The sequence below is a fragment of the Chanos chanos genome, chromosome 12, assembly GCF_902362185.1.
Source record: "Chanos chanos chromosome 12, fChaCha1.1, whole genome shotgun sequence".
NCBI classification, from domain to species: Eukaryota; Metazoa; Chordata; class Actinopteri; order Gonorynchiformes; family Chanidae; genus Chanos; species Chanos chanos.
The window spans coordinates 16,139,592-16,150,586 of NC_044506.1; the positions used below are offsets into that span (position 1 = coordinate 16,139,592).

At 37.7% G+C, this 10,995-nt stretch overlaps 1 protein-coding gene across 1 annotated transcript; it reads right to left on the bottom strand.

The window, feature by feature from the left end:
• Positions 1-1,319: 1,319 nt before the first annotated feature.
• Positions 1,320-5,461, bottom strand: fam133b (family with sequence similarity 133 member B). The gene is made up of 11 exons (XM_030788960.1): positions 5,350-5,461; positions 4,184-4,281; positions 3,870-3,948; positions 3,654-3,749; positions 3,535-3,567; positions 3,211-3,285; positions 2,947-3,045; positions 2,434-2,487; positions 2,207-2,299; positions 1,973-2,023; positions 1,320-1,687 (listed from the first exon to the last, which is right to left on the bottom strand). The coding sequence occupies exons 1-11, from the start codon at positions 5,371-5,373 to the stop codon at positions 1,595-1,597; spliced, it is 795 nt and encodes a 264-aa protein (XP_030644820.1). The 5' UTR covers positions 5,374-5,461; the 3' UTR covers positions 1,320-1,594.
• Between the last annotated feature and the right edge of the window lie 5,534 nt (positions 5,462-10,995).

Below are 10,995 nucleotides of genomic sequence, written 5' to 3' on the forward strand. Positions count from 1 at the left end.
AATTCAAATATGGGTACTGACAAAACACTTATCCATACAGTTTTAACGAGATTCAGAATTCATTCTATGACAACAGAGAAGTACAATCAAATGATACATTGCCTAGAGCTAGAAACTGGTGCACAAAGACAAGTAACAATGGGGCACACACTGCAAGTAGCGGCATACTAACTGTTCCAGGATAAGCAGAGTATCATCCACCCACACACACACACACACACACACACAACATACTGTGTGTACGACTAACAGAGGCTTAGATATGCAAACACATAAGGGAAGACAGAACACAAATGTGCTTTATGGCTTTTTCAAAGCAAGAAGTCTGCAGAGATACGCTAGACTTAGACGTGTACACCTCTAAGATACATGACTCCAACTATTTTTAAATATGAAGTCACATTTTACATGTTTTTTAAAGCTGTGGTTAGCACTATTGCCTCACAGCAAGAAGGTCCTGGGTTCAAATCATGGCCATCCCAGGTCCTTTCTGTGTGGAGTTTGCATGTTCTCCCCGTGTTTGCTCTGGTTTCCTCCCACCATCAGACATGTATGTTAGGGTTAATACTCCTGTCAGTGCCCTTGACCAAGGCACTGGTAAAAGAACTGGAGCTGGTCCCCGGGCACAGCACTGCGGCTGCCCACTGCTCCTACTGCTCCCAGTGTGTGTGTGTGTGTATAGGATGGGTCAAATGCAGAGGTTAAATTCACCGTTCACTGCTCCTAGCATAAGTGTGTGTGTGTGTGATTAATAAAGTACTTCTTCTATGAGGCTGCTAGGCAGAACGGTGTGGTTACATGCACTCTCCAGAAAACGGAACCAGGGAAAGTCATAAAACAGCTCACCACCACCAATTCATCATTTATACAGAGCTGTGCCGTGAGAACACACATTTACAGCAAACTCTTGAGATCAGATGACAAATACCATTCAGGTAATTTCATGTCTGAGTCACAAACGTCAAAGCACAGATTGTCATGATGACTTTATCTGAAGACTGGCCAACGTACCTGTTCCCTATGATGCCATTCATGTTGTATCACAATCAACCAGTTACACAGTTCATTCCCTGTGGCAATAACTGGCCATACAGAACATGTCACTTTAAAGTTTGTCTGTTTATTCTTTAACTCTAGCAATTTAACCACTGTAAATCCACTTCTTAGGGAGCTGCTCCTTGAACGACATGGACAGAAGATATGCATATAAATTGAATCATCATTAAATTTCACACACAGTAGCCAATGGTGTAACTAATCTTTATTTGAACTGAGAATATTCAGCTATTCAAAATAAAACCCCCCCCCAAAAAAAAAAAGAGACAAAGAAAAAAAAAAAAAGGGAACACACAGGGATGCAAATTCATATCTGAGAGGACCTGTTACTGACCCTCCCTTCTACAGAGCCTTTCACGTGGCCCTTATCCTGGGCAAGAAGCAAATCATTTTGCCTCAAAGTCAACCCAGAATAAATAAAGCAGTCAGTCCGTTGAGTTTTTTTTCTCTTTTTAAATTTCAGTACTCTGGTAAGGGCTCTCTGCTCCCCTCACTCAAACGAATGTGAAACTCAAGCCGCGTGACGAGCGGCCTCGGTTTAATTTGAATCCGATCCAGACGCTGCCTTCTTCTTCTTCTTCTTTCTGCTGTGTTTCTTGTGCTTCTTCTTCTTCTTTTTCTTTGACTTGTCCTGGAAACGATGAGCAAAGCAGACACAATCCACATTATTCTGTAAACGATGCCTAAAAAAACCCCCAGCATCGATCATAATAACAAATTCTGCATCAGTGGACAAGGGTCATGAGGTTCATTTAGCACGGCAAAGCATCAACCCCTGTCTCTTTGATTAACTTAGTTTTGCTATGTTAGTTTTACATTTTAATTGAGTGACACTGACACAAGCGTGTCTCACATTTAAGACTTGTTAAATATTTGTTCTGCTTTTTCAAGGCAGGGCTACTTCAGAGAGACTTACTGTTGTCTTATCCTTTTCCTCACTGCTGAGCTTCCTCTTTTTGGATTCAACCTACAAAACAAGGTACAGTTCAGCCTAACAACAAATCCACTGCCCGCTTTTCACTGAAATTACAACTTAAACACAGCACTGGCTGTCAAAAGACATTAAACCACCGAACGGAAATTTTTTTTCCGCCTTGTAGGAAACTTCTGAGAGAGCCTTAAATATCTCTGCTAAAAAGAGCACACTCACATCTCCATCTACTTCAGAGTCAGCTGAGGACTCAGACGATGACCCCTTGTGACTTCTTTCGGCCTTCCTCTTTTTGCGAGAGGCTTTTTCATCCTTCAGAAACAGAATATTACATCTGAGACTACAGTAGGGAAAATTTTTAAAATGAGCTAAAAAAAAAAAAAGACAAGGGGAACTAACAAGGGGAAATGGATGTTAGAGCTCAGGTAGGCGGCTGCACTAACTACCTTATCTTTGTCTCCATCTTCCCTGAGTTTCTTCTTCTTCCTCTTGGAGGATTCCTGAAACAATACCATCACATCACATTTACAAGACAGAACTGTTAATGACACACTCACTGCATTGAAAATTCCTGTAAGAGGAACAGGTTTCAGAGCTGAGTAGCAAACCTATTCAGCACAAAAAAAAACAAAAAAATAATGCATGCTGCGTTATGCGTGTTCACACATTACATGTTAGCTACATTCCTCAGAGGAGAGAGCATCATAATTGGAGTTTAAACAGTGTATTCAGACAATGTCCACATATCATTTGAATGAATGGACAAGTCACTCTTAAATAACCTCCAGGGCATAAAGGTCAAAGTTCAGTAATAAAGCCATCATAAAGCGATGAGGCTGTCACTCATCGTGTCCCGGCCCAGGACCCAAGGGAAAGAGGACAAAGAACGAAGAGACAAGTGGGCATTCACATAATCGTGGTGTATGCGATGGACAGTCTTGGTGAAAGAGTGAAGATACCTTGCTGTCAGCCTCTGACTCCGTATCAGAATCGTCGGAAGTTTTTCTGGCCGAGGACCGCTTTTTCTTCCGTTTCTTTTTCACGCTCTTCTTTTCTTCCTGAACAAAAGAGAGGATTTAGAAACCACGATGAGAAAAAAAAAAAACCCGCCCATCTCTAACAGTGTAAATGAAGTGTAGAGGAGAACAGAGAAACACTTTCAGGTCACACAGAAATAAAATGTAGTAGAATTCACACATATCTCATACACGAGAGTGACATACCTCGTCTTCAGACTCAGAGGAGGAACTGCTGGAGGAATCAGAACTCGATGAGGAGGAGGAGGAAGATGAAGAATGCTTGACCAAACACAATAAAAGCAGGGCTTATTAGATTTTGAGTTATAGATGGGGAATGATCAACCCCTGGTGAAAAATGAATGCAACATTTAGTATAATACCGAACTTAATTCCGACATCAAACATTGTCCATGAGTACAACAGATAACTTAACACAACAACAACAACAACAACAACAAAACCAACAATGGACCAGATGAATGAAAAGCAGCTGTGGCTTATGTGTCAACACTGGAATGTGTTTCTCACCCTGCTGGATTTCTTCTTTTCTTTCTTCTTTTTCTACAAAATGAGGAATCACACACAGTCAGGGAAGGGACAAGCAGAACATCTCATGCATTTAGAGCAACATCTCTCCAAGGACTGACCTCTTTCTTTTCTTTTTCTTTCTCCTTTTCTTTTTCCTTCTTCTCACCCCCACCGAGCAGCCTCTCTCTGTTTTTCTCCAGTTCCTTCCTCCATCTCTGTTGTGAAAAAAAAAAAAAAATTAAAAAAAAAAAATCTTATTTGGTATTTTAAATCTCCAAAAGATTAAAAGTAACAACAACAACAACAAAATCTATAGAACGCCAATGTGACAGTACCTCATTCATTTTATCCTCGAATTCTGCCAAGGCTTTTGAACCTTTCCTCTTTTTCTCTAGCTGTTCTTTTACCTCCTCCCTAGACACATTAGAAGATGACAAGAAGGAAAACAAATAATGCAGTTTCAACGACAACTGCCACCAAACCTGCTACAAACACAGTGGGATGACCTAGGGTTTCTTCAGAGGTTGGGCTATCTTGTCAGGTTACAGAAATGATATGGAATACCCTTTGCAGCATCTGTATTGCAGTACTTTGTCGCCATACATAACACACGCCTTTTGAAAAAAGACTTGTGCTATATCACCCTTACCATGTGGGTCTAGGCCGACCAAGATAATCTTGAATGGTGGGTCCGGAGTTAGGAGCGGGGCCTCTGGCTCGGGCGGCAGCAATAGGATTCAAGTACGCCTGCAACATAGCGGCGGCGTCATATTAGCACAAACTGTATGACATTTACATTTATGCATTAAGCAGACACTTTTCTCCAAAACGACAGCCAAGATAGGTAGAATACGAACCGAGCATGTAGCCATTAAGGAGCTGGCTGTCGTAAACGTGATGCCACGAAATTCAGTACTAAGTATAAAACCTGCCACAAGATAAGTACACCATATCGTTTTATCCGAGGGATAACCGTTGCCTGACAATGACCAACATTACTCTGCAAAACTGAGGAGCGAACTGTCGCAATCCCTGCTCCTGGCCACGTTGACTTCACAGGCTAATTGGCTGTAGCCTTAGCTGAGATGTGTGTCGTTAGCTAGCTAGCTAGCAACACTTATAACGCTGAAAGATAGGTTGGTGGAACAACTACTAATCTCATTCCCAGCAATCATTGGTAACAAAAACTAACAAGCAAGCTACTGAACCGCACGATAGGTCGTTTGTTCGTGCTACTGCTTAAACAGTTATACTTTGTGGTCATCCGACAATGTCGACTTGACAGGCCCTGGGCTGCGAAATTAGCTACCTCTTGTTACAGAGTCGTATATTTACCTTTGCTGTGCAAAATTCATTAGCCTTGTGAATGCAGGGTAGTTCTCAAGTCAGCAAAGAAACAAAGGTAGCTAACTTAGGTTTGGTTGGTTTCATTGTTCGCGGGTTACGAGGAATATTAATGTCAGAGGGGATAACTTAATCATTCTAGAAGGTAACGCAGACAACTCAAAGGATGATACGTTAAGGTAAAGGGACCTATGATACGTTAAGGTAGAGGAAGAGAACAAACGGCCACAACAGAGACACTGGAACGTTACATCACTTCTATTTATTAAACAAAGAACTATATATGTCGAATCCTTCGATATTAAGGGAGGCTAGTGATATCAGTCGGATTCGGCAGGGTTAGGCCTTGAAAACCCCTTGCTAATTAGCAATGAGCTAAGGTGATGGTTAGCTTAGCTCTTCATTTTATGAACCCTAACATTTCGAGCTTTAAGTACAATTTACACGAATCTGCCGGTATAACGGACTTACCACTCTATTGTCTCTCTTCCCCATCTTTACAGATCTTGTCTGAAATTATTAGGATAAAATAAATGGACAGGAGTCTTTGTTTACATATCTGCTCTGGTGGTGCTGCCGCGCTCACTCTGGTATTGGTGGAATGCCCGATCAACCACTTAGGGACAGATTTGAGACTTCTGCCATCTAGTGGTATTTATTGCATTACTTACTAATGCGTATTGGACATGGCATGTAATGTTTCTATTAGAGGACATTCTAAACATGGGTCAACAGGGCTGCATGTAAGTCATAGGTTCTGTCACAGTGATTTCAACACGACACAGAATTTAAATACCTTGGTTTCGAATTGAAAATTGAGTAATCGTGAAAAAATTCTGCAATTTTACTCACATTGATTCGGTGAAATCAAACGCATTTTCTGAACAACACATGGTTGCACTCAATTAGTGCATGAGGAAAAAAATATGCTCGGTGCACAACAATATCTTCACGTTTAATTTCATTCTGTCTGCACATAAAATGAGGACAATGGACAAAGATATAAATATTTAAGGTCTAGCTCTCTGATTTAAATAGAGATCACAGTAACGACTGTACAAGCTAAGACCATTTATGTGATTTTAAAGGCAAGCTGCACATATAATAAAAGGCTGCTGAGACAGCAAGGGTTTGCACACTGAAATATTTATTTTACAAAAATAAAAAATGTCAGGCAGTTACAGATACAACACGTTGCACAAGCAGCTTTCATCCATGGTAATAAACTGGTATCAATTTGTAATGGGCTGTTCTTTCTTTCCTTCTTTCTTTCTTTCTTTCTTTCTTTCTTTTTGAGCCAAAGTCTAAGACAGAATTAGCAGCAAAACCTGTTTAAAGAATAAAAAACAGAACAGAACTTATTCAATTTCTTACCCCCCCCCAACCCCCAAAACGAAAAATGGAAAAGAGACAAAACAAAATTGCATGTCACTTTGGAGAATATCGTGACCTACGTCCACTCACATATTTTTAAATTTGGTTCATGCAAAAATTTACAATAGTCTAAACAAAGCTCACCACAAAATCAGGGCACAAAAATGAATCTGACTGACATGCCATTACAAGCAGGCATCTGCTTTGAGCTGTGTTGTATAAATAAGAATATCAAAGCTTAACATATATTTTGTTTTATATGAATGAACTGTGTTATATGGGTCATAATTTATCTATTGCGTGGCTTATGAGTTTAAATAATTTACTTTAGATGACCGAAATATATGTGTTCTGTAGGGTTTTATTTGTTTTTAATGAACAAATTAGTGACTGTGAGGTTACTTGATTTGCAATTAAATCCATCCAGACATACCTCTAATAGAGCCCTCATACCTTAAGAATGAACTTCATCCAAAAAAACCCCCCAAAAAACAAACAAACAACAACAAAAAAGAAAACAAACCAACAAAAAACTTAAAGTACTGAGTCTACAGAGCACTCACCAAAAAAACAAAAAACAAAAACAAAACCAAAAAAAGATACCCACAAACAATTCTGTAATGCCTATCAGAATGATTCAAGGTGAACTATTAAATACACATAAACTAGAATATGAACTAGAATTAAATGTGCTTATGTACAGTTCATGAAATATTTGAAAGTAATTATGGTGACATTACATAAAGGCTAATGCAACATGTAAATTCATCATTCAGCATGTAAAATGAACAAAAAGAGGGGAAAAAAGGTTTAAAAATGTACATCATAGCAATAACATTGAACAACACAATGGTTTTGTAAATTAACTGTACAACCTTGATTATGGATCTTTAAAATTCTCTCTTATGATCATTACTTATACCCCATGCAAAACAAAGACCCTGACCAATATTCACTGTGATGTTTATATGTTCAACACAGGCTGCTAGTTATTATTATTATTATTATTATTATTATTATTATTAATGGCAATGATAAATCAGGTACATAAGAGACACACAGAGCAACGATTCATGAAAAACAATAAAATACATTAAGTTGACTGTTATTTGACAAGTGAAGAATAAAGAAGTCTGGCAAAAATGATTCCATCCAGTTCAGCTTAATTTTCCAAATTTTCCAGTGAAGCTTTAACAGCAACATTTCCACTCAAAGACATACTAGCATTTATGGCAGATACAACATCAATGTTACAGATCCAGCACTAAGAGTATACTTCCGACATGTTGGGAAGATTACATTTTCTAGTTTACAGTGAGCCATACAGGGGGAAAAAGGATTTGACAGCCAGAGGATAATTGATTTATGAAGGTTTTCAGAGAATAATTTCCTCATAACTTAAAAATCCCAGAAGTTTTACTTCAGCGGCAGGTCCTTTTAAGGTGAATCATTCTCACCAGTACAGACAAAGTAATTGTAGCTTATAAAGTACTAGGTAACTTACTTATTTAATTCAACCACTCATGTCAAGCATGCCTATCTCACCTATAATAAACTTGTGCAACAATAGTTAAAAAATAATAATAATAATAATATTGTATATGGAAACAAAGAGTAAGACAGCATTGTACATTTTGTTGCGGTATTTCATTACATGAAAAATTAAAAACAATATTTGTGAATTCCTGGACTGATTTTTTTTTTCTGGGTTTTTTTTTTTTCTTTTTTGCTTGTTTGTTGGTTTCTTTGTTTCATTCTTTTTTTGATTGTTTTTTGTTTTGTTTTTGTGTTTTTTTTTTATTTTGCTTCGTTTTGTTTTCCAGCCTGTGGGCAACTCCATAATAAAACACACATTCATTTTGGACTTCATTAAAAACAAAAAAAAAAAAGAAAAAGAAAAAGAAAGGAAAAACTGTACTTTTTGATTACATAGGGTCAGAGTGTTCTAGTGTAGAACAAATTTTTGCCCTCGGAACATTACATTTCAAGTTTGAATCAATACTTACAGTACAGCACCATCAGAGTATCAGAGAATATTATCATGCTATCAGAGATAGTGACACGAATCCTGTATAACAATACATCAAACAATACCATTTCAAGCCATCATCAAACCATGAAGTAAAAACTGTGATGGAAAAAATAGCACTGAAAGAGAATACTAACAATAAATATTAAAGAAGTTAAAATCAAGTACATTAAGTACATAAAGACCATCAGAAAGACATAGCGTGACATTCTAATGCAAAGTACCAAATATCCTGACATACAATGATGCAAGTATTTACTCAAATGTCTACCATTTTGAGCTACAAAAAAAGTATCTCATATTAATTGAAAAGATTAAATAGTCAATTAATAGTGATTATATTTCACCTTATTTAATCATGTTTCACTGACTAAGCAATTCTGTAAAACCATACTAAATATAGTAGATGTGTTTTAATTAGTAACAATGTGAAGATGTAATTAATCCTCGAACATTAAAACTGAAGGAAATTGGCCAAAAATAATTTGTCAATAATTCATCATTTAAAAAAAAAGATCTTTTTTAAAATTCACAAGGGAAAGCTCTGAGATGTGTTCTATTAAAGGTGCTATGTTTCAGCATGACTGCACATGCTGCCAACATTCAAATTTCACAATTAAAACAGCCATACATTCCACAGCCTGACACAATTCAAAAGTTTAACTCAACTGACTCAAATCAAATAAAAAAAAAAAAATCAGCATTGTATAGACTGAGTTCTGAAGCATTTCATATCAAACATCCACATGGCAATGTGCTTCAAACTAAACACATCATCATTTTCATTTTTTTTAAAAAAATCTGCCCTTATATGGTTAAATGCATCCACCTAGTCATACCTAATATGTGAGCATAGGAAAGTAGAGCTATGCCTCGTAAGTTGACAGTTCTGAAGAGTGAAGGAAAATGGTGGCCTGAGGTTACAGGCAAAACACACTATATCTCTGATGAACTGACCAATGGACATTCTTATTCCCATCAACTCAACTTAGTATGAATGAAGTTTATTACTGTCTGATACTTGAAGGCGGAATATTAGACTTGAATATGAACAATTTGTGATAACTTCAATAATGTAAAGCAACCCATTGAAAGCAATCCATTCAGAAAAAGCAATCCATTGTTGCCAAATCTGAAAAGTTTATAGTAGTCAACAGTTTGACAACTACATTTATGTTTCTGTTACTGAATCTTCTGGAGTAGTAGCGCCTTTAGATTATGAGTGACGTATTCGTGATCAGCTTGACAGACACCTGAAACATGTTGAATCTAAACTACAACCATAAATACACCTGAGAGTGCAAACTGTGACAGACCCAGTCTACGGAGAACCTGAGTGTGTGTATGTATGAGGCACCAGTGCTTTAGATGTGTGAGTTTTATGTGTAGGTTTATGATACAGTGAAGTTTCTTTAGTTGGCCTGCTAAACCCCCTTAAATGGAAAAACCAGAATCTCGGGGTGAAATCATTGGGGTGGTTTAGTCGTTTTTAGAGCCGAACTGTTCTTTTGTGTCCAGGCACATCAGAACAAATAAGTGAAGAACAAAGCAAATGACGCTATGAGGTTTGTGAAATTATGAGGTTTCTGGACCTTGTTGTGTGTTCAACCATATTATCGGGACAGTCTTTCTCATTTCCCTTCCGAATTCGCTCTCAACTTTACAACATTGCATTTGCCACCTAAAAAGTATCACTAGCTATGTGAAGAGCTTTCATTACCTATGCATTGAATCTGCACATGTAAAAAACCTGCACTCTAACTCTATTGCCAGCCTCTACTTTCCTCTACACAATTTCTCTTAAACACCTACATGCTCCACAGCGTGGGTTTTCCTTCCAGCTACATGAAAGAGTTACTGGACTATTGTCTGTGATGACTGTACATGGACTCTAAGATGTCTTACATAAAATAAAGCACTCTAAACAAAGTCCCACCAATTTCAAGTTCACTAAAATTAAGACAATAATTCAGAAATAAGACAGCAACCTTTCACAAATGTATAAAATAACAGGAAAAATACATAGAATTAAAATGTAACATAAAAAGGTGCAGATGTTAAATAGTGCTGAAGTCAAAGACTGTTCTCCACAAAAAAAAAAAAAAAAGCACTGAGTGTTTGGTAACACTGGAACTATATAAAAGTTAGACATTTAAGAATGTTCATGCTGTGAAGAGCAATAATTGGAGTATGAAATGTTGAACACAACACAGGATGAAAATGACTGCATACTAGTCTTCACCCATGTGGTTAGCAGAGGAATGCATCTACTGCTTTCAAAGCCATACGGGAGAATATCCATCCAATTTTGCTTTGGTCTGCCATAGTTCTCAGTGAGCAGAAGATGTCAGATACTACAACATAACCATTTGGCCACAGATTGTCAGGAGTGTGTGTGTGTGTGTGTGTGTGTGTGTGTGTGTGTGTGTGTGTGAGAATGTGTGTTCGGGATGAGTGACCTCATGTTCAAAGGTCACCTACTGTTGTGCCGGAGAATGACGTGATATGAATAATCCAAAAGCAATCCAAACGATCTCTGACGATGTATTACAGTTAAGCTTGTGCTAACCTCTGGAAGTGAGACCAAAATGAGACTATGCTGTTCTCTGGTGGTAGAAATGCTGTGAGACTTGATATCACTAGAAGAAAAACCTGAGTGCAACTGTGCTAATCTGGAAAGTCAGACCAACATGAAACTTTGACGATGTCTTCCA